Raw genomic sequence first — 21291 nt, forward strand, 5'->3', positions numbered from 1 at the left:
CATAGGTATACATATATCCCCGCCCTCTTGAACTTCCCTTCCATCTCAGGAAACTCAAACAATGGTATGAATTTTTTAATGCACATATTGCAAAGGTAATTTTGGTAGTAGTATCGGGAATGAACTAAAGAAAGGGCAAGACTAAAAACAGCCTACATGTACCGAATGCTTACCATGAAGTAGGAACTCTTCTAAGGCCTTCCTTCGTATGTGCTGACTCACTGAAATTCCACTTTAACCCGCTCAGGTGTGCTACCATTCCTCAACATCATTTTATAGATGAAGAAACTATGGTACACAGAGATTAAAAATTCTGCCTAGACACAGTATAACCACTCTGCAATCTCATATTTGGGAAAGTCACCCATAGTGTTGAATTTACTTGAAGTTTAATAATTCTCACTTCTGTATAATAATCCATATTTTTTCATTCTACTGTTGATCAGCATTAGTTGGGCTAGTATGAATAGTTTCTATGAACATTCCGTTTAAAAGCACTGAGGAATTACGGCACCCCAATCTGGGAAAACAGATGAATAGCTGAGAGGCTAGGAAGTTGAGGACAGTCTGATATTCACAGAGCTTTAAAAGCAAAAACTTAAATTAGGAGCCTGACAAGGAAGAGGCCTTGGAAAACCCACAGAATTTGGGTGGATACTCTGTGGAGTTATACCCTAAGAATAAAGAGGGAACAGGAAACAGACTAGGATTATAGGAAGCAAAAATCAGTTTCAAATCAAATCAACCCACAATTAGATTGTAAACTGAAAGGTGGATTGAGATTGCAAACGGTACCTCACTGCAAGCATGGATTTATTTAAAGAATGGAAAGTTGCCTTAATAGAAATGAAATCAATGAAATGAGTGGCATCAATATGGACAAAGGAAACTGAGGGAGAAAAGTAAACAGCATCAGAACAGAATAAAGGCTAGAGTTTCCCAAGTAAAAATCACCCAAGTGCACTTACCAGGAGTGCTGCAAGCCATAGGAGTACTGGGTGTCTTTGGCTTTTCACTTTGCTCTGGATCTGATTTTTTATCACCAGCAGGAGTGGAATTTTGCTTTGGCATTACATGGTAGTAAGATGGGGCATATTTGGAAGAGCTACAACCTTATAAATAGACATGCGGAATATCAAATAAAATTTTCAGATATAAAAATTAAATGGAGAATTATGAGTACTCAATACATTTAAAGCATTTTTTTCTTATGTCAAATCATTTTCCTACCTCTCTTCTTTCTAGATTCCTGAATTTCTTCACAAAGCTGCTCAAAGTCTTCATCAAGTTCTTCTTTAATTATTGCATAGGCAGTATCTCTTAAAGCACAGGCTCTATGCCTAATAAGACGATCTATGGAATAAAGAAAGAATTTTAAAACGAGAAAAAAAAAAGAATTTTAAAACGGTTTCCTTTAAATAATTTAACAAAAATTAATTTTACATATTGGGCTAAGATTATAGCCATTACAATTTGTTTTTTACTTCCACCATGAATGGTAAAAGTTACTGGAACTATGTTATTTCTAGTTTTGATGCTCATCTAATGTTCTGGACATTTGATTCCACACAGCAGACTAAACCCAATTTCATTGTCCTGTCCTAGCTAAATCCCTTTGAAACACCAAGGAAAATGTAAGAATCAGTCAACAGCAAAACTAATCAACAATACGATGACACAAAAATAGCAAGGAAGGCTATCAGGGTCATGAGTGAACCGGGGATGTAAAACAATTTTGGAAGAAATATAGAGGATGTTACGACACTGACTGAGAAACTAAACAAAGACAATGGAACAGCAACACTACATAGGAAGCGCTGGGAAAAAATCCTAAACTGAGTCTAAGCGCCATGAACTGGAATATGTCTCAAGGTGAAGAAAGGCAGATCACAAGTGAATGTAAATTTGCTTGAACAGCTGGATCAGTCCCCCTCGCAGGGCAGGAGGCTGCTGCAGCATTCACACAATATTCAGTTTACAGCAGACAGGATTACAGCAGAAGGGATGCTGCCGGGGCCTTCTAACACGACCTGAAGACAGCCCGGTTCATTCAATGCAGTAGCCTTGGCACCATGTGAGAACTTGTCAGGATGCACACTCTCCAGTCCTCAATCTAAAGAATCAAAACCTGCGGAGGTGGGGCCTGGCCAGCTGTACCTTAGCATGTCCTGAAGGAGATGCTGGTGCTATCTCAAGTGTGAACACCACTGCCCTCAAGTAACTTTACACTTGTCAGAATGGTCAGAACGGGAAGCAGCAGCAGTAGGACTGCAAGGAAACAGAAGAAGCCTACTTCCTCCAGGAGAAGCTTCCTTCTTTCTGCAATTAAGGGGTTTTCCCAACTTGCAGCCTGTTGTCCACTGCTACCTCCAGAACTCTGAACTGTGGCACAGAGCCTAGGGAAGGTGGGGTAGAAGACTGGTGAGGGAAGAACAGTGGGCTTTTAAATCATTGGGTAAAATCTCAGTGGTGGAAATCAATCTCATTTTTAAGCACGACAAATTTAAAAACAGAATGTCAATGTTACAAAGAGTCAACACAGGAAATAGAACTATTAAAAAAAATTATCCACCAACACAGTTAAGGATAGGGCATTCATAAAGCAAGAAGCAAAGAAAAAGAACCTGAAAGAGTATTTTTTGGAAATCAGTGAGTTTATAACAAATATATAGATATTTGAATATATCATTATACATATTAACAAATCCATCACCTAAAAATCTCTTACTTTATACATTTCATTTAATAGCCTGCATAGGTGAGGTAGATTGTGGATGCATTCTATGCATAGAAAAGGTCTGGAAAGATAGCCCTAAACTTAACAGCATCCGCCTTTGGAGATAGGGCTTCCCTTGTAGCTCAGTCGGTAAAGAACCTGACTGTAGTGCAGGAGACCCGGGTTCTATCCCTGGGTCGGGAAGATCTCCTAGAGAAGAAAATGGCAACCCACTCCAGTATCATTGCCTGGAAAATCTCATGGACACAGGAGCCTAGTGGGCTGCAGTCCATGGGGTTGCAAAGAGTTGGGCATGACTGAGTAACCAACACTTACTTACACTTACCTTTGGAGAAAGGAAATGGGGGACTTCCTCTGTTAGAGAGTATATTACTTTGTTGTAATAAAAATTGTAATGGTCTTAACTAACTTTCAAACTTATTACAAAGAGTTTTTATTTTCCTACTTTGAGAAAGAACTTAACAAAAACAAGCTAAATTGTTAATGCAATTCTGTGTTTCATTAGAGGTTGTATCATATAATTGTTTTGGAGTGAGAGAAACTTGCATCCAAATTCTACCCTTGCCATTTCCTGGTAGTATGACCTTGAGGACTGAATGGCATTGTGAATGTAAAATGCTTCTAACATAGCATCAAGTATGAAATCACCCTTCACTAAGTGTTAGCAGCCCTCATTCCACTCCTTGAGGTTAAACAAAACAAAACAAAACCCACTAAATGCTCACCTCCAGGATCTCTATCTGGATTGTATTCTAAAGCATTACTACAGATCAGATCAATATCACTCAAATAGTCTTTCACAGTCAGATACTTGTGGAGATCAATTTTACTGATTACAGATGAAAGGTCCATTGGTTGCTTTATTACGGTGACATAATCAGGAACCTAAAATTCAAACAAATGACCAAATCACAAACTAACTCTGAACACTGAAAAATTTGAGTTAAGTTTTTCTGCCAGGCAAAACAGGAGAGAATACATACGTAAGAGATAATGAAAATATATTAATGTGAAACTCTGTATTTAAGGTGGCTTTTGTTTTGTATTCATTCTCATTCTTGGACACCTCTATCTCCAATAACACCTTAAGCCTCTTTGCTTATCCAAATGCCACCCACCCTTCAATGCCAACTTAGGACTGCATTCTTTACTGTGAAGGTCACAGGAATGTCATGTAGCATTAAGACAATCGCAAGTTACTTCTAGAACATTTGAGTTGGGCAAAGTTAATTGTCTATGCTCTGCAGGAAAGGAAAACGCCATACATAACTCTTGAAGCCTCTATGTGCTGAGAACACTACTTGATGCTTCCAAATAAGAAAGCAGGTTCAGAGTGTACAGAGGGACACACAAAAAACTATTTAAATATTCTCTAAGTCTGAAGCATTCTGATCCAAAGACTAAATTAATACCTCATCAGGGTCAACAGGTTTAGTAAATATTCTGAATCGCTTGTCAATAGCAAGCCTGTGTGTAACATTTCTCAAAAAAATCCTCAGTTCTCTAAATGTATCTTCCTCTTGTTCTTCTAGTCGTTTCAGTTCTTCTGCTGTCAGTGGTCTTGGCTCAGGTGGTGGTGCCACAGGGAGTACCTCCAGGGCCTGCAAAACTTTACGTGAATGGAAGTTAGTTACTGCTCTCCCACCAGATCAAGAGCGACAAAATTTAGTACACCAAGCAGACACGCTTTCAGGAATGATCCTCCTTCTGTCTGTCAGGAACCAAGGGTTTTGAAATACTAAAGTGCTACCATAATCTCACCCTCCACATCTCTTCCAGCAGTAATTGGCAGTTTGTAACTGGGAATGTGAATTGCTGAGTCATTATCATTTTAAAATCATTTAAGAATATCCTAATTACTAAAAATGTCATCCTCAAGAAGGTGGAGAAGGACGTATTACTCATCTCCTCCTGCAAGAGCACCAAAATCACACCTAGCCGATGAACAACCACTGACAGGAGGACGCTGGAACCACCAAAAAAAGATACCACACGTCCAAACACAAAGAAGTTAAAACAAGATGGTAGGAGGGGGCACAAACACGATAAAATCAAATCCTGTACCTTCCAGGTGGGGAACCCACAACCTGGAGAACAATAATACCAAAGAAGTTCTCCTACTGTTGTGAAGGTTCTGAGCCTCATGTCAGGCCTCCCAACCTGAGGATCCAGCAAAAGGAAGGGGGATCCCAAGGGAATCTGACTTTCAAGGCCAGTAGGATCTAATTACTGGACTTTCACAGGACTGGGGAAAATAGATTCCACTCTTGGAGGGCACGAACAAAATCTTGTGCACACCACGATCCAGGAGAAAGGAACAGTAACTCCACAGGAGATTGAACCAGACCTACCTGCTACTGTTAAGAGTGTTTCCTATGGAAGTATGGGTGGACCATGGCTTGAGGTCCCTGGCAGCAGCAGTCCTGGAAGGGGCCCCTTGGCCTAAGTCCTACTGGAGGTCGCCATTAACCCTACCAGAGAGCCCACAGACCCCAGGGCTAGGTCACCTCAGGTCAAACAACTAACAAGGAGAGAGCACAACCCCACTCATCAATGGACCACTGCATTAGTTTTACTGAGCACAGCCCTGCCCACCAGAGCAAGACTCAGTTTTTCCCACAACCACTCCCTCCCATCAGGAATCTCATACAAGCCTCTTAGCCTCCTCCGCCAGAGGGCAGACAGAAGAAGCAAGAAGAACCACAATCCCACAGTGGCTGGAACCAAAACCACACTACAGAAAGTTAACCAGGATGAAAAAGCAAAGAGTTTTGTCCCAGATGAAGGGACAAGATAAGACCTCAGAAAAAAATCCAAATAAAGTGGAGATTGGCAACCTTCTAGAAAAAGAATTCAGAATAAATATAGTGATGATGATCCAGGATCTTGGGAAAAGAATGGAGGCAAAGATTGAGAAGATGCAACAAAGACTGAGAAGAACTAAAGAACACAGAAGAACAATTCATACTGCTACAGAAGGAATCAACAGAAGAATAACTGAGGCAAAAGAATGGCTAAGACCTGGAGGACAGATGGTGGAAATCACTGCCACAGAACAGTATAGAAAAAAGAATGAAAAGAAATGAAGGCAGCCTTGGAGACCTCTGGGACAGCATTAAACACATCAACATTCACATTATACAGGTCCTAGAAGAGAGAGAGAGAAAGGACCCACGAAAATATCTGAAGAAATAACAGCTGAAAAATTCTCTAACAGGGAAAGGAAATAGTCAACTAAGTCCAGGAAGCACAGAGAGTCCCAGGCAGGATAAACCCAAGGAGGAACAAACCAAGACACATAGTAATCAAAATGATGAAAATCAAAGATAAAGATAAAATGTTAAAAGCAACATGGGAAAAATGACAAATAACATACAAGGGAACTCCTATAGGTTATCAGCTGATTTCTCAACAGAAATTCTATGAGCCAGAAGGGAATGGCATGATATATTTAAACTGATGAAAGAGAAGAACCTACAACCAAGGATACTCTACACAGCAAGACTCTCATTTGATGGAGAAATCAAATACTTCCCAGACATCCGAAAGTTAAGAGAACTCAGCACCACCAAACCAGCTTTACAACAAATACTAAAGGAGCTTTTCTAGGCAGGAAACAGAAGGAAATGACCTACACAAAATAAACCCCAAACAAATAAGAAAATGGCAATAGGATCACACATATTGATAATCACCTTAACTGTAAATGGATTAAATGCACCAACCAAAAGACACAGACTGGCTGGGCAGATCATAACATGTGCATAGGCACTTCCACTTACCGCATCACTCTACTTAATCCCTAAATTGTATGCAATTATTTTAAAGTGTTAGGTTAATCATGTTTCCTTTATGGCTTGCAACTGTAATTATCTTTTATTTTTTGTCTGGCTCTTGACTGTGAAAATTGACAAACATCTTTTACTATTATGGTTATATACTATTATTCCCTTAATACTACTGTATCATGATTGGTCAACAGAAAATAATAGAATTCTGTATCACTAAAATGACCACTTTAATAGAAAAACTGGTAACTACTTTTTAAAATCCAGATGCACAACAGAATTATCTTAGAATTTTTTAAAAATACAAATGCCCAGTTACTGCTATTCTTCTCTGAAGCTCTAGATGTGTTTCTAATGAGCAGCCACATTTAAAAACAACTGGACTATATGATGATGCTTTATTTTTATCTAGTTTCACTTCTTCTATTTCATATTCAGTGTTCCCATTTCATTTAGTTATGTTCTCCAATTTCTCCATCTCTCTTTTCGTTGCTGTTATTCTTTCTCAAGCCTTTATCAAGTATAGTAGAAAAGCTTTTGTATACATATATATATATAGTCTGTATTTTAGAGAATTTATGAATTTTTGCCTAGATAAAAAAGTTTATGACATTTTGATTCCACTTGTTTGACTTAGTATGAACAGAATGCCAGATTTCTAATTTATATTCACTCTAAACTTTGATATAGTTCCATGAAGTTTAGTATCTAGTATTACTGCTAAAACCCTAGAAAATTCATTATCTTAGTGATTTAAAAAAAAAATTTAATGAGGCTTGAAACTTCTAATCCAATTCTGAGAATATAAAGAAATACTATGTTTAAAAAAAACCAAAAAACAGGAAATTAAGACGTGATACAGTATTACTAACTAAAGTACAGATTTTGTCCAAATTTCGCAAAATTTCATGCTAGTGCTCATTATCTGTTTTCATATCTTAAGACTCCACATTATATTTAACTGCATTGAGCAGCTTCAGCTGCATGCAACAAATTCTGATAAATTATCTTTTTGTCTTTATTCTATTATAAATATTTTGTAATTTTCCTTGTTATGACTTCTTAGATACACCCATCATTTAAAAGTAGACATTTAATTTCCAAATACATGTGATTTTGTTTAAAGTATCATTGATACTAATTTCTCATTTAAATGCTTTCTTCTCTGCCATCACCCTCTGTGTTTTTTTTCAGCCTAACTTTATTGAGGCTTTTGATGGCTAAGTTGAAGATCTCTCTTGGTACATGTCACATCACACTTAAAGTATTTTCAAATATCTTTTGATACTGATCTCTAACATAATTCCACAGTGATAAGAAAACAGACTCTGTATGATTTCAATACCTTTAGACCATGAAATTTTTGCACTTTATGTCCTTGTATATGCTCCAATGTCTCACAGTTTACAGTCTATGGGAACCTAAACAGAATTTGTATCTTATCATTGTGTGAAAACTATATAAATCTTCATTATGCTGACAGTGCTTTTCAGGTCTACTATATCCTTCTACTTCTCTGTATATTCATTCTATTAGCTTGAGAGTTTGATATTGAAACTCCAATTAAAAATCTTAATTTACCTACTCAAAAAAAATTGTATATATAGTGGAACTCTATGTAACTATACATAACCTTGTTTGGTATTTTCCAAGTTTCTTGTAAATGTGTTATCATAATGCCAAAATTAAAAAAAATTACAATAAAAAAATTTTGAATTTCCCTGTGTGCGTGGGAGGAAGTCATCTCAACTAGTTAATTTTTCAGCTAATGAAAAATTGTGGTATGTTTCAAATATGACAAAAGTTTGAGTTTGTTTAAACAGAAATGCACTAATAATTACTCAGGATAAAAAAGGCAATGTAAGAGTGCTGCCCCCATAAGTTGGCAATTTATTAAGGTAGTAAGAGATAATTATAACATCACCACAATGTCATATTAGTAGTATGAAAAAAGTACAGCACATCATAAAGGTAGTCAATTAATTCTGTCTAGATGTTAAGGAAGGAAAACATGAATTATACTAGAAGGAAAAGTAGTTCCATAGAGACAAGGTTGAGGACAGATGCATTACTGACAGAGAACAAGCATGAATGAAATTGTGAAAAGACACAAATATGCTGTGTATGGTTTAAAGATAGAGTGCTTTGTAAGGAAAAGGATGGAAGAGAGTAAAGTACCAAAGATGGGCTTGGAAAGACAGATTGGGGCTATACTATGAATTTCAGCCCAAATTCCACAATGATTAGGGCTATACTATGAAAGGCCTTGTATGCTTTAAGAATGTTAGTATATTTTAATGGGAAATACATTACCTGTATTTCCTCTTACATTTCCTCTTACATAAGAGGTATCAACTTTAGAAGCTTCCCTGGTGGCTCGGGTGGTAAAAAATCTTCCTGCAAAGCAGAAGACCCAGGTTTGATTCCTGGGTCAGAAAGATCCCCTGCAGAAGGGAATATCTACCCACTCCAGAATTCTTGTCTAGAGAATTCCATGGACAAAGGAGCCTAGCGGGCTACAGTTCATGGGGTCGCAGAGTCGGACAACTGAGTGACTATTAGAAGATGGCTATACCATTTATTTCATTTCCACTTTCTCAAAATTATTACATATTAACTTCGATAAGAAACTAACCTGCTTTCTTTTTGGATATAGGAGGCTTAGCAGCTTGCTTCAGAATTAAATCTTCAAAAAACTGTGTCCGTTCTTCTTTACTAGGTAACTGGACATTAAAAATTTCTCCATAGTCACGGATAAATAACTCTTGTACCTTAAAAAAGAAAACAGATGCATTATATATATGTGTGTGTGTGTATATATATATATGTGTGTATATACATGTGTGTGTATATGTTTGTATACACACACATACTATGTATCAATCATGTAATGCAACAGTACATTACTGTAATGACAATCTAAGTTGTGTAATGAGTAATTTCTTAAATCTTTTACTTACACTGAACTTATGTATACATCACATTTGCATTAGATAAGGAACTAAAACCATGGGGTCTTCTTTAGAACTCAAGACTCCAAACTATCATACAATAACTGATATGGTAATATTTTACTTAAAGGGTTTTTTAGTCATGCATGGATGGGACAGTTGGACTATAAAGGAAGCTGAGCACTGAAGAATTGATGCTTTTGAACTGTGGTGCTGGAGACTCTTGAGAGTCACTTGGACAGCAAGGAGATCAAACCAGTCCATCCTAAAGGAAATCAGTCCTGAATTGGAAGGACTGACGCTGGAGTAGAAACTCCAATACTTTGGCCACCTGGTGTGAAGAACTGACTCGGAAAAGGCCCTGAAGCTGGGAAAGGTTGAAGGTGGAAGGAGAAGGGGATGACAGAGGATGAGATGGTTGGATGGCATCACTGACTCAATGGACATGAGTTTGAGTAAACTCCAGGAGTTGGTGATGGACAGGGAGGCCTGGAGTGCTGCAGTCCATGGGGTCGCAAAGAGTGACTGAGTGACTGAACTGGACTGAGATCAATTAATTCACTTTCACAACTGAAAGTGAGATATGAGAATGAGTGGTTGTTCAGTAAGAATAAAGGCTGGAAAATAATAAGAACTGGTAAAAATAGGGAGAAATTAGATCTCCTGAGCCAGTAGGAATTAAAAGGGTGCAGCCACTGTGGAAAATAGTATGCTGGTTCCTCAAAAAAAGTTAAACACAAAATTACCATGTAACCCAGTATACATATCCAAAAAAACTGGAAAAAAAAATAAAAGACTCAAGAAGTACTTGCATAGCAATAATCATAGCAGGATTATTCAGGAGTTAGGCATGAGGTAAAGACAATTCAAATGTTCATCATCAGATGAGCAGATAAACAAAATGTGGTACAGACATACAACAGAATATTATTCAGCCTAAAAAGGAATGAAATTTGAACACAGGCTACAACACAGATGAACACTGAAAACACTATGCTGAGGGAAATAAGCCAGTCACGAAAGGACAGATATTTTATGTACTATTTCTATGCTGTATTTCTATTCTTTCACTGTTACAAGTTTTAACAGACATATCCTTAAGCTTCTTTTCCTATCAAACTGTAAAGTTAATCAACATCTACATATCTCCTTCATGATGTCTTTCCTGCCTGCCATTCTGAGTTCAGAACCAAGGTCAACCTAGTTTCACATAACTTTAAAAAACGTTACTTGTTGGCAACTTCCTTCCTTTGATATCTGAGTGACCCAAGATCTTAAAGGTAACTTAAATGTGTTTTTGTGTATTTAGTGTCTATCATATTGATTGCATCAGGCTTAAAGAGTATTCTGTCCAAAGAACCTGAGGCAGTATTTTTCCTCTTCCTTAAAAAAAAAGTTAACAAGCACAATTTTGTGACAAGTTTTACTGTTTTCTTCGTGCACTGCTTCTTATATGCCACTTCCGCAAAAAAAAAAAAAAAAAATCCAAGAGGAGAAATGGTCTTTTAATAATTCTTTCAGTCAGAGGTTTGTGGGTAATAGTTTCTTAGGCACTGTATGGTCAAAAATATATTTTGCTCTTTCACTCAAATGCTAACTTTGTTGGGAAGAAAATTACAGATTCAAAATTATTTTCCTTCTAACTTTGAAAATATTGCTCAGTTGCCTCCATACGAGCTGGTGTTACCAATGAAAATGTAGAAGTAATTTGAGTTTCAGTCCTTTCTAGTAATGTTTTATTCTCTGGGAAGATTTTTATATTTTTCTCTGTATTTTTGATGTTCTAAAATTTTATCTAGATATGGGTCTTTCTAGATCCATCAGTTAGAACAGGGGACCTTTTAAATCTGAAGATTATGGTATTCTTTAATTTTATGAAATGTTGTATTATTTGACTATTTTTCTCTTTTACATTTCTTTTCTCTGCCCATAAATCCCATTAAATAGATGTTAGACTTGAATCTATCTCCTCTATTTCCTTTAATTTTTCCCTCACTTTTCAAATCTCTGTCCTATTGTATTATATAAGAATTCCTGATCTCATGATCCCTCCTCTTGCTAATTTATTCACTCTTCATCTGCGTCTTTTCAGCCCTGCAGGGTTTTATATTTGGGAGGAGCTACTTCATTTGTAATGTCTTCAAATGGTTCTTTTCTATAACAATCTGTTGCTGATGCATGGATATAATTTTCTATGGCACTGTCCTTCCTCAAATGCTTATTTATAAATTTATCTTTGCCTTTCAAATATGACTGTTCATAGATGTTTTTTCTGTTTATTCTAGTTTCTTTTTCAGTGATTATGAAAGAAGGTAGACTATATTAGAAACAGAATGTGCCTGTAATTTGTTTCCTGGGCACAGGGTCTTCCCACTCCTCCCATTCAGTACCTGAAGGTAAGTTACTGCCCTGCCACACTAGTCCTTGGTCCACCTTCACTGATCTAGCTGATGACAAACTCTGCCAACTACTGTCTGGCATGGCCAGAAGTGAAAAAAGCCAAAAAACACAAAGTTGTCCAAGGACTCTCTTAATTCCCTCCTAGCACTGATCTAGAGCTAAAAATCACTCCCATTTTTTCAAAGCGGCCCTTTGATGCACATACTCTGAAATGTGGTTACCCACATCCATCTAATCCTCACTGCTTGTGTTTCACGATTCACCGACGTTTCTATTACTGACATTTTTTCTCATTTTTTCATGAGTTGTTAGGGTCTACTAGTGCTCATGGATACAAGTACTCTGACCGCAGTTTTGAGACGGACAAATTGTAATGTAATACACAATACTTCTCATATATTACAGTCCAATGCTACATACACAGTATCACTAGCTCACCAAGGACAATAGAGACTACATAAGGCTTAAAGCAGACTTGCTTATTTGTATCCATATAGACTATTCATTTCACAAAACCAGCAATTCCTGGTCTGGTGCCCATTCCACCCTCCTGGATAAGGTGATGCTGGGCTACTCGACCCAATTTACAATGACATACTTAGGAAATATTATCATAAAAAAGAAGAAGCTATAGCAAAAAAAAAAAAAGCCAAAACATTTTAAGTACAGAATTTCCACATTCTTGATAAAGTTATGCCAGATTAAACTGAGTATGGCTTTTTAACCTCCCTGCTGCTGCTGCTGCTAAGTTGCTTGTCGTGTCCGACTCTGTGCGACCCCATAGATGGCAGCCCACCAGGCTCCTCTGTCCCTGGGATTCTCCAGGCAAGAACACTGGAGTGGGTTGCCATTTCCTTCTCCAAGGCATGAAAGTGAAAAGTGAAAGTGAAGTCGCTCAATCGTGTCTGACTCTTAGCAACCCCATGAACTGCAGCTTACCAGGCTCCTCTGTGCATGGGATTTTCCAGGCAAGAGTACTGGAGTGGGGTTCCATTGCCTTCTCCGTTCAACCTCCCTCCATCCAATATAAAGTTCAGCTAGTCTCCCTTACTTATTACCAAGAGTATAAACTTATTTTTGTTTTAAACTTTGAAATAATGTTGTTTTAATTGACAGTGAGTACAATACATAAATGGTTAATGTGGCTGCTAAATAGCAATTCTCCTTTACTCTGTTAATCAGAACACTGCTAGAGTACTTAATTCATTCTGGGTACAGCCTTTCAAAAGGAATATAAAGAGAAAGACATTCAGGAGAGTGACTAGAATTTTGAAGAAACTAAAAATATGTGTGACGTGCAGCAGAGCTTGGTATTGTCACAGTTCATGTTCTCTTCCTTTTGGATCCAGTGCTATATCATATTTCCTAGTCTCCCTTGCAGTTAGGTATGACTATGTGAGATTCAGAAAATGGAACGTGAAAGGAAATGATGTGTATCATCACTTTCAGACCAGGCACAAGAAAGGGCCAATCCTTTCAGCTGGGTGGAATGAAAACAATCTGGAGAGCCACGTGATAAAAATGAGCATGCGCTCCCATTCTGAGTGTTGGGAATGACTACATGGGGGAGGGTATATCCCTCACTCCATTCATTTACCTGATATTGTAAGTGAGCAAGAAATAAACTTCCATTGTATTTAAGAATCCTAAGAAGTATATCTTATCATAGAACTGTTTAGTGTGAAGAAGGCTGGGTTAGAGTGAGGAAATAGAAATGAATACAAAAGCATGTTCAAACATAAAAAGAGCTTGCATGATGATGACAGATTAGACAAGTTCTCTATTGTACCTGGGAAACAAATGGAGGTTAAGAAATGGAAGCCCCACCCAGAGGGAGGATAAAGGGAGGAGGGAGGTGGGTTCAGGAGGGGGAACACATGTACACCCGGGGCAAATTCATGTCAATGTATGGCAAAACCAACCAATATAATATTGTAAAATAATTAGCCTCCAATAAAAAATAAATTAATTAATGAAGATTAAAAAAAAAAAGAAATGGAAGCCTCTCAAAATAAGCTGATATTTTTAGGAGTCAGAACTAACAAAATGAATTGTGAAGGTGTTATTACACAAAAGAAAGAATTTAGAGTCCAGAACTAGGTGATTAAATTAGAAACTTTTAAGAACTCTTACCACCCTAAGAATTGAGACTTAATATACACTTAATATTCACTTCCCAATTTATTCAGTTCTTAGTTGAATAATTCACAGCTACTAAAACTGCCATCAGGAACATAACCTGGCCCTTTGATAGCTCCCTGGCATCAATCCCTTCTCGGCCCTTCACTCCCTCTGCCCTAGTCACTCTAGACTTTCTGCGATTTTTCTAACACATCAGACAAACTTTTGCTTTGGGGCTTTTATACTTGCAAAAGCAAGAAACCTTTGTTCCTCTGCCAGGAACCTTTGTCCCTCAGATACCCACATGGGCCACTACGACACTTTTTCCAGGTATTTGCTCAAATGCCATCTTCTTAAGGAGGTCAACTCAGCAAATTTAACACTGTGACCATACCACACTCTTTCGGCACTGCATAGCTACATTTTTCTCCATAGTGATAGGTTAGTATTGTATTTTATTTTTGTTTGTCTTTCCCCCAACTAAAATGTAAGCCCTAGGAGGATACAGATTTTTGTCTAAATTGTTCAGTGTTATATTTCCAATGCCTATAACCATGTCTGTTATGGTATAAGTGCTCAAAAGTATTTTCAAGTTAAATATTTTAATTTATCTTCCTACTGTTGTTCTAAAAACTGTATATCAATTCTGTTAAAGGTATGGAAAAACCACACACACTCTCACACACAGAAGCCTACAATATGCTTATTATGTACTCTGGGGATAGAGAAGTGGAAAAAAAGTCCCTGACTTTACATATTTAACATTCTGCTAGGAGAGACAGAGTCAAACAAATTAATATGTTATGTCAAGTAGTGACAGAAACAAACCTGAGGGGTGGGGATGAGGATGGGAGAGAGGTGTAAAAGGGAAGGGATATGCATATACAGATAGCTGATTCATGTTTTTGTACAGCAGAAACACAATCTGAAAAGCAATTATACTCCAGCTGAAAAATAAATAAACTAATTGAAAAAAAAAAGCAGAGTCAGGGAAAAGACAGTGGTGGGCAGAGGTGTTCCTGCAATAGGAGAACAGTATTATAAGCAGGAACAGAACAAACCTGGTCACTGGTAGTTGTCGAAATTGGCACAAATTTGAAGGACAGTAATTTGGTACTATTAAAAATGTCAAGTGGGCATACCCTTCGACTAAGCTAGTTATTCCACTTTTAGGAATGCATGTTAAAAAATCCATGTGGTAATGTTTATATGATTTAAAACCCCAAAATGCTCACTGTAGCAGTTCAACAGAAAAAAATTAGAAAATAGCTGAAATCCTATCAATAAGGATTTGGATAAATAAAATTATGGTATACCAATACAACAGCAAAGGCTACGGTGCTCTTAAATAAGACGTACGTATTAAAACACACATAGATACATAAAGTAGTTAAGGAATAGTAATGTATCATATTCCATTTAGAGAAAAAAATTCATAAAGTGGTCTCACTATGTGTGCCAAGTCACTTCAGTCATGTCGTACTCTGTGCAACCCTATGGATTATATAGCCCGCCAGGCTTCTCTGTCCATGGGATTCTCCAGGCAAAAACAGCAGAGTGGGTTGCCATGCTCTCTTCCAGGGGATCTTCCTGACCCAGGAATCGAACCTACGTCTCTTACGTCTCCTGCACTGGCAGGAAGGTTCTTTACCACTAGCGTCACCCGGAAAGCTCTGGTCTCACTATACATATACACATATACACAACAAATGCTGATACATGTGCTGCCCAACAAACACATGGATCAAATAGCTAGCAATGGTATCTTTAATAGGAAAACTTTTCCTTATAATTTTCTTCACCTCTTTAGCACTTGAATTTTTTCCCCATAAATTCTTAAGAGTTTCTGAATATCTCTTTTTAAATTATAATGATTATGAATATCCCACTCTAAAACATAATGATTTCTCCCACAAATTACCTCTTCTGGTAGAGTGGAATGGGGTTTGTCAGAAGTGGCAAGTAGTAAAACTGGAGCAAAAGAAGGCATATTCTGTAATAATGTGGTAAACGTGGCTTTGAGTGTTGGTCCAACTATTTCCCACCACAAGTGAATGTGAGGAACATACACTATACTCGGTGCTGTTCTCTTAGCTTCACGAATCACCTAGTAGAGAGAGAACAATGACATACACTTATAGTCAGCACATCGGCAGTGTGCTTTTTAAATGTGCAACAATTTAACTTCCCAGAACTGTCATATGAAACCCTTAAGTTTAAAAAATGCTTCCCCAATCCCACCATCTTGTTTTTAAATGTTCTTATAAAAGTTTCATTTTTAGAAAAACATAATTGCTTCAACCAATTAGAAAACAGCTCAAGAAATCTAAAAGACTTTTCTGTTATGGCAACCAAGGTTAAATATAAAAATACATAAAACACTTTTACAAACTTTTAATATAACTATAGCAAAAACAGAAGCAGCAGAACATTTGCATACTTTTTGCATAGCCATCACCGTTTTAAGTACTTCACTCATTTAATTCTCACAACAGTCATGCAAGTATTGATTTTTCCATTTTGCAAATGGGGAAAATGGGGCAGAGAGATTTAATAAACTTTCCTGTCACACAGCAATTAAGAGGTAGAAAAGGATTTAAAGTCATACTTTTTAATAACTAAGCAGTTAGGCATGGTTCTATTTTGAAAACCTGAAGTCAGAAATCAGAAAGACTAAAACACACAGTACAAAAAGAATGAAGCAATTCTAGACTGTCTCTGGAAGACTACCTCACGTTACAGCTTATTTGTCTGTCAATGAATTACCTGGGCACATGTTTCTTCAGGAGATGTAGCACTGACTCCAAAAAGAACAGGAATGTCTAAAGTGTATACTGCAAATTTTTCCAAAGCATGGATGACAGCTGGTGCTAAATGAGAACCTTGCCCAAATCCTGGTTCGCCCACTATCAGCATTCTTGGTCGAAAAGACATAGGTTGATAATAAGCATTTCTGAAAGAAATGAGTAATAACCTATGTTTTAGGGAAAAAAGTTTGAATTTCTTTCCCAATTATCAATTATGAACTTTTATAAGTCAAAAGTTTTGACAATATGGCCAGTCAATCATAGTAGCAAGGTTCACGTGGCTTTGGGAAATAATCAAACAGATTTTTAGGAATACTTTATAGTTTCTAACATCATGACAACTGTAACAAAATATTTTCTAATATTTTAATTTTTAAAAAAGTAAATTAGCTGGCATCCTTTATCTTCTCAAGCATAATTTCATTTAGTTTTAGGGAATTCACACAAAAATGAATATATACATATATACATTTTCAAGGGAAATGTACCTATTCAAATGAAGAAAATTAAAATTTTCTTTTGCCTTATTAAAGGATTTTTGAGAAAGTCCATTTTCATATACTGATGGAACATCATCATCACTGTATGCCAAGTCACTTTCTAAGAGAGGACAAGAAATATCTGTAAAGCAAGCAAAAAAAGTGTACATTAGTAGCTTTTCTCAATTACAAAGTGGATCTTCACATAATGCTTCAGTTAGCAACTCCAACAAGACTTTTTTTCAAAAAAGTTTGTATACGTATAAATAACAAATAAATTGTTATTTAAATCTAAAATTAAGGAAGTCTAGGGCAATCTGTGAAGTAAACTTCCTTCATATATCTAGGAAAAGCATGACCAAATTCCTTTCAAGAGGCTCTTTCATAAAGAAACATTACTGAGATGTACAAAATATTTAGTTTTACTGACTGAAAACTAAACAGTCAATCAAGTTTCATACCAGAGTCTAATGCTTTATTTGTTCTGGTTTCCACATGTGGAAATACTCTCTGCAGGGCTTCCAGGATCTTGTGAACAGTGCTCTGCAGTAGTGGTTTCACAACGGCGGACAGGGCCTGCCCAGGTGACGTCACAGCTCTCTGGGAGGCTGGTATCATCTTTTGCATGGCTACCTCAAAGTCCTTGGCTGAGATATTAACTGAAGAGAGATCCAACTGCAGTTTCTCACTAGTGGTGTAGATCTGGGGGTAGCGTCGGCGCAGAGCACATAAAGCAGCTTCGGAGCAGATTGACTTAATGTCTGCACCACAGTACCCTATCCAAGGCAGCCAAAAAAGAAAAAACTAAAGTAAATCACCGCTGCATTCAGTAAGACAGTGGTTAAAAGAAAATCAAAGATAAATCAAAGATCAGCCTAGCAATACAGTAGCAAAATATTTAGGAGTAACAAGGCTAAAATGTCTCTCATCCCCTCAGTGAACTCACATGGTTGATAATAACCCCTAACAAATCAATCAACTTTTGAGAGTGAAACAGCAAGCACTAGAAGCAGAGCGCAGGGGTCAAGAGCATGAGTTTTGAAATCAGATAATCAGGATCAAATTCCAGTTTGTCATTTACTAGATGTATGATCTTTTTAGAATATCATTTATGCTTTCTCAGCCATTTCTGTATCTGTAAAACAGGATAAAGCTACCTACTTCACAGGATTGATGTAAGAGTTACCTGAAATAGCATATGTAGAATGCTTAACAGGATAATCAGAAAAATGCAAACAGTAAAAGATCTAACTTCATTCTTAAATTCTTTGACAGTCAAGATGTTAAGTACCTCTATATGGTATCTAGGACTTTATAAGAAAACATGCCACAAATCATAAATAAGAAACAAATCTAACTATGTATTTCTTTAAACAAGAAACAAGGTTTCTTTAAACCTTGGCAAAACTACAACTTGTTCCATCTTTGAAATGCACGTAATATTTCTTTTAATGCTCAAAGCAATGTTTACCAACACAGTTTTCTGCTAGTTCTTCCAGAAATATGTCCAGTGGTTTAGGATTCCAATCCCTTGTGTGAATTTTTAGAATTTCTTTTCGAGCCTATAAACAAAAACAATTTTTCTATAATACAGTGCTATTCAGATTAGGGTAACTTTAAGATAATTGGGTTATCTAAAAATGTAAAGCTGTCAATACCTAATATAAACAGAAATATGAAACAGTAAAAATGGGAAAAAATGATATATTGGTATGAGCTTAAGAAATTTGTATTAAATAAGACTGCATTTTTAGTGCTCAAGTTCCAGTCATCACAAATGAGAAAAATTAACTAACTACTGGATTATTGTTTATTCTGGTACATATTAAAAATTGTTGAATACTGACAGCTCAACCCATATTTTCATACTTGATTCTCAAAATATTCAGCAGCTTTAAAGTAACTGGGTAGAATTACATGGTTGTATCCATGAAAAAGTCAAGTCTAATGAACTGGCTAAGGACTAACTGTTAGGTCACGTGTTCTGAATCAAAATAAATTTATATGATTAACAAGCAAAGGCTGTGCTTTGGGTGGCGGGGAGGGCGCAGAGGTGCACGTCTAGGGATTCCCTGGTCCAGTGTTTGAGACTCAGCACTTTCACTGTCATGAGCCTGGGTTAAAATCCTGGTTAGAGAATGAAGATGCCACAAGGTATGCATTCCCCCAAAATAATAAATAAAAAATTATCTGAGTTCTTTTCTTTAAATAATGCCTCTCTAAAAATACATACATACCTATTTGAATGCTAATCATACAACTCTGCTTCAGAACATACAAAACTCAGTCTTCAAATTTGCACTATCACTGGAAAAGACTCTGATGCTGGGAGGGATTGGGGGCAGGAGGAGACGGGGACGACAGAGAATGAGATGGCTGGATGGCATCACTGACTCGATGGACACGAGTTTGAGTGAACTCCGGGAGTTGGTGATGGACAGGGAGGCCTGGCGTGCTGTGATTCATGGGGTCACGGAGAGTCAGACACGACTGAGCGACTGAACTGAAGACGTGTTCAAGATAAAAACAATCAATTTTGTCAAAATTTGAGTGATGTTCAATTCTTACATCTTTATCAGGTAGGCTAAAAAGGAATTCTCTGTCAAAACGACCAGGCCTTCGTAAAGCAGGATCAATAGAATCCAGTCTGTTGGTAGCACCAATGACCACAATTTCTCCTCTGCTGTCCAATCCATCCATAAGAGCTAACAAGGTGGAAACAATTGAACTAAATTTAAAAATAAGAGAGAAGAGATTAACTATATAGAAGCCGAATTTTTTGTGTGAAGATTTAATACATTAAATGTGTGAATAAATTTTCTCAGAGCATCCCACTATTTTCAATAGACTTTTTAAAAAGAAAATCTGTAAAATAACATACTACATGGCACACAGACATTTAAAATCAATGGAAAACACACTTCTTAGAATGCTACAAATGTATCTTAGAAGCCATTTCATAAAGCACAATTTCACATAGAACTTTGGAGTTCTCAAACAAGGATGCAACATAAAAAAAAAAAAATACAAGTATTAGGCAGATAAACAGAAACTTAAAAAAAAAAAAGCTTCAAAAGTTTAATTGTGTACACATTATCAAAGGATGCCAAAGTGAAACAGAATATACTGGACTGTGATTGCTTCTAGGTCTTTTTAGTGCCCAAGACAGGAATTCTTTTTTCTTTAAAAATAAATTTCATCATGAGTTCATACTGCCAAAACCTACATATCATTCATATTTTAACATCTTGTTCCTCTTTTACAACATCTACAGTAAAAATAATACTGGCATTATGAAGGCATGCAAACATTTGCTTTTGGGTATCCCAAATTAATTAAGTAGTTACATTTAAGAAGAAGGTCTGAAGAACTGAAGAACTAGGACTAAAGTAATTCAGATTCAAGTTAAGGCAGTGGCACTAATGAAAACTGCTCCCTTGGGTACGCAGGGGAGATGCAATTTTCTCATTCTGAAAATGAGGAATTTGAGCTAGTATTAGAAACTTAAACTAGTGGTCATACACTAAGATATATTTTGCTGGGCTCAGGTAGTGCCTTTAAAGCATCCGAACTAGTTGGCAACATCTAAAAGATAGTTAACATACATAAAATTTAAGAAAGAGAAAGCTTATTTTTCAAATCTGAGTCAGCTTTTGCACTTCAATAATACGCTGGAGCGAAGCAACTGAATACGCTCTGATGAATGGACATTCAGACACATTTCCCTGACCCACTCTTATCACTAGCCTGCCTCACTCATTTTATCTGCCTTTATTTAACTCACTGGGCCAGTGGGCATTTAAGTCTGTATCACAAGTTAAATTTATAACCAATACTGTGTTTGAGAACATCCTACCATTTAGAACAGGTTCACTTTTCTTTCCTGTACTATACACTGGTTTCTATTACCAAACAACAACTAGTTTATAAAGTTTCTAACCGCTTAACATTCTATCCCTCTTGCAATATTAATACAGCTCAGAATATAGGGAGAAAGGCAGAAGTACC

At 36.8% G+C, this 21291-nt stretch overlaps 1 protein-coding gene across 3 annotated transcripts in view; it reads right to left on the reverse strand.

Moving 5' to 3' along the window:
* ATAD2 (ATPase family AAA domain containing 2) overlaps window positions 1–21291 on the reverse strand; it is a 64733-nt gene that overhangs the window by 6212 nt on the left and 37230 nt on the right. For 2 of the 3 annotated variants that reach the window (XM_055432064.2, XM_088844814.1), the window contains exons 14-24: window positions 19852–20011; window positions 18755–18845; window positions 17745–18059; window positions 17293–17425; window positions 16764–16950; window positions 15919–16104; window positions 9161–9296; window positions 4150–4346; window positions 3463–3622; window positions 1231–1353; window positions 969–1112 (exon numbers count right to left, since the gene is read on the reverse strand). In XM_055432064.2, coding sequence (XP_055288039.2) covers window positions 969–1112; window positions 1231–1353; window positions 3463–3622; window positions 4150–4346; window positions 9161–9296; window positions 15919–16104; window positions 16764–16950; window positions 17293–17425; window positions 17745–18059; window positions 18755–18845; window positions 19852–20011 — 1832 coding nt within the window. The remainder of the gene's footprint in view (window positions 1–968; window positions 1113–1230; window positions 1354–3462; window positions 3623–4149; window positions 4347–9160; window positions 9297–15918; window positions 16105–16763; window positions 16951–17292; window positions 17426–17744; window positions 18060–18754; window positions 18846–19851; window positions 20012–21291) is intronic. The other variant, XM_055432065.2, reaches the window with a different exon arrangement.

Source organism: Moschus berezovskii, chromosome 16, assembly GCF_049115385.1.
Source record: "Moschus berezovskii isolate FMDL1 chromosome 16, NW_MosBer_1.0, whole genome shotgun sequence".
NCBI lineage: Eukaryota > Metazoa > Chordata > Mammalia > Artiodactyla > Moschidae > Moschus > Moschus berezovskii.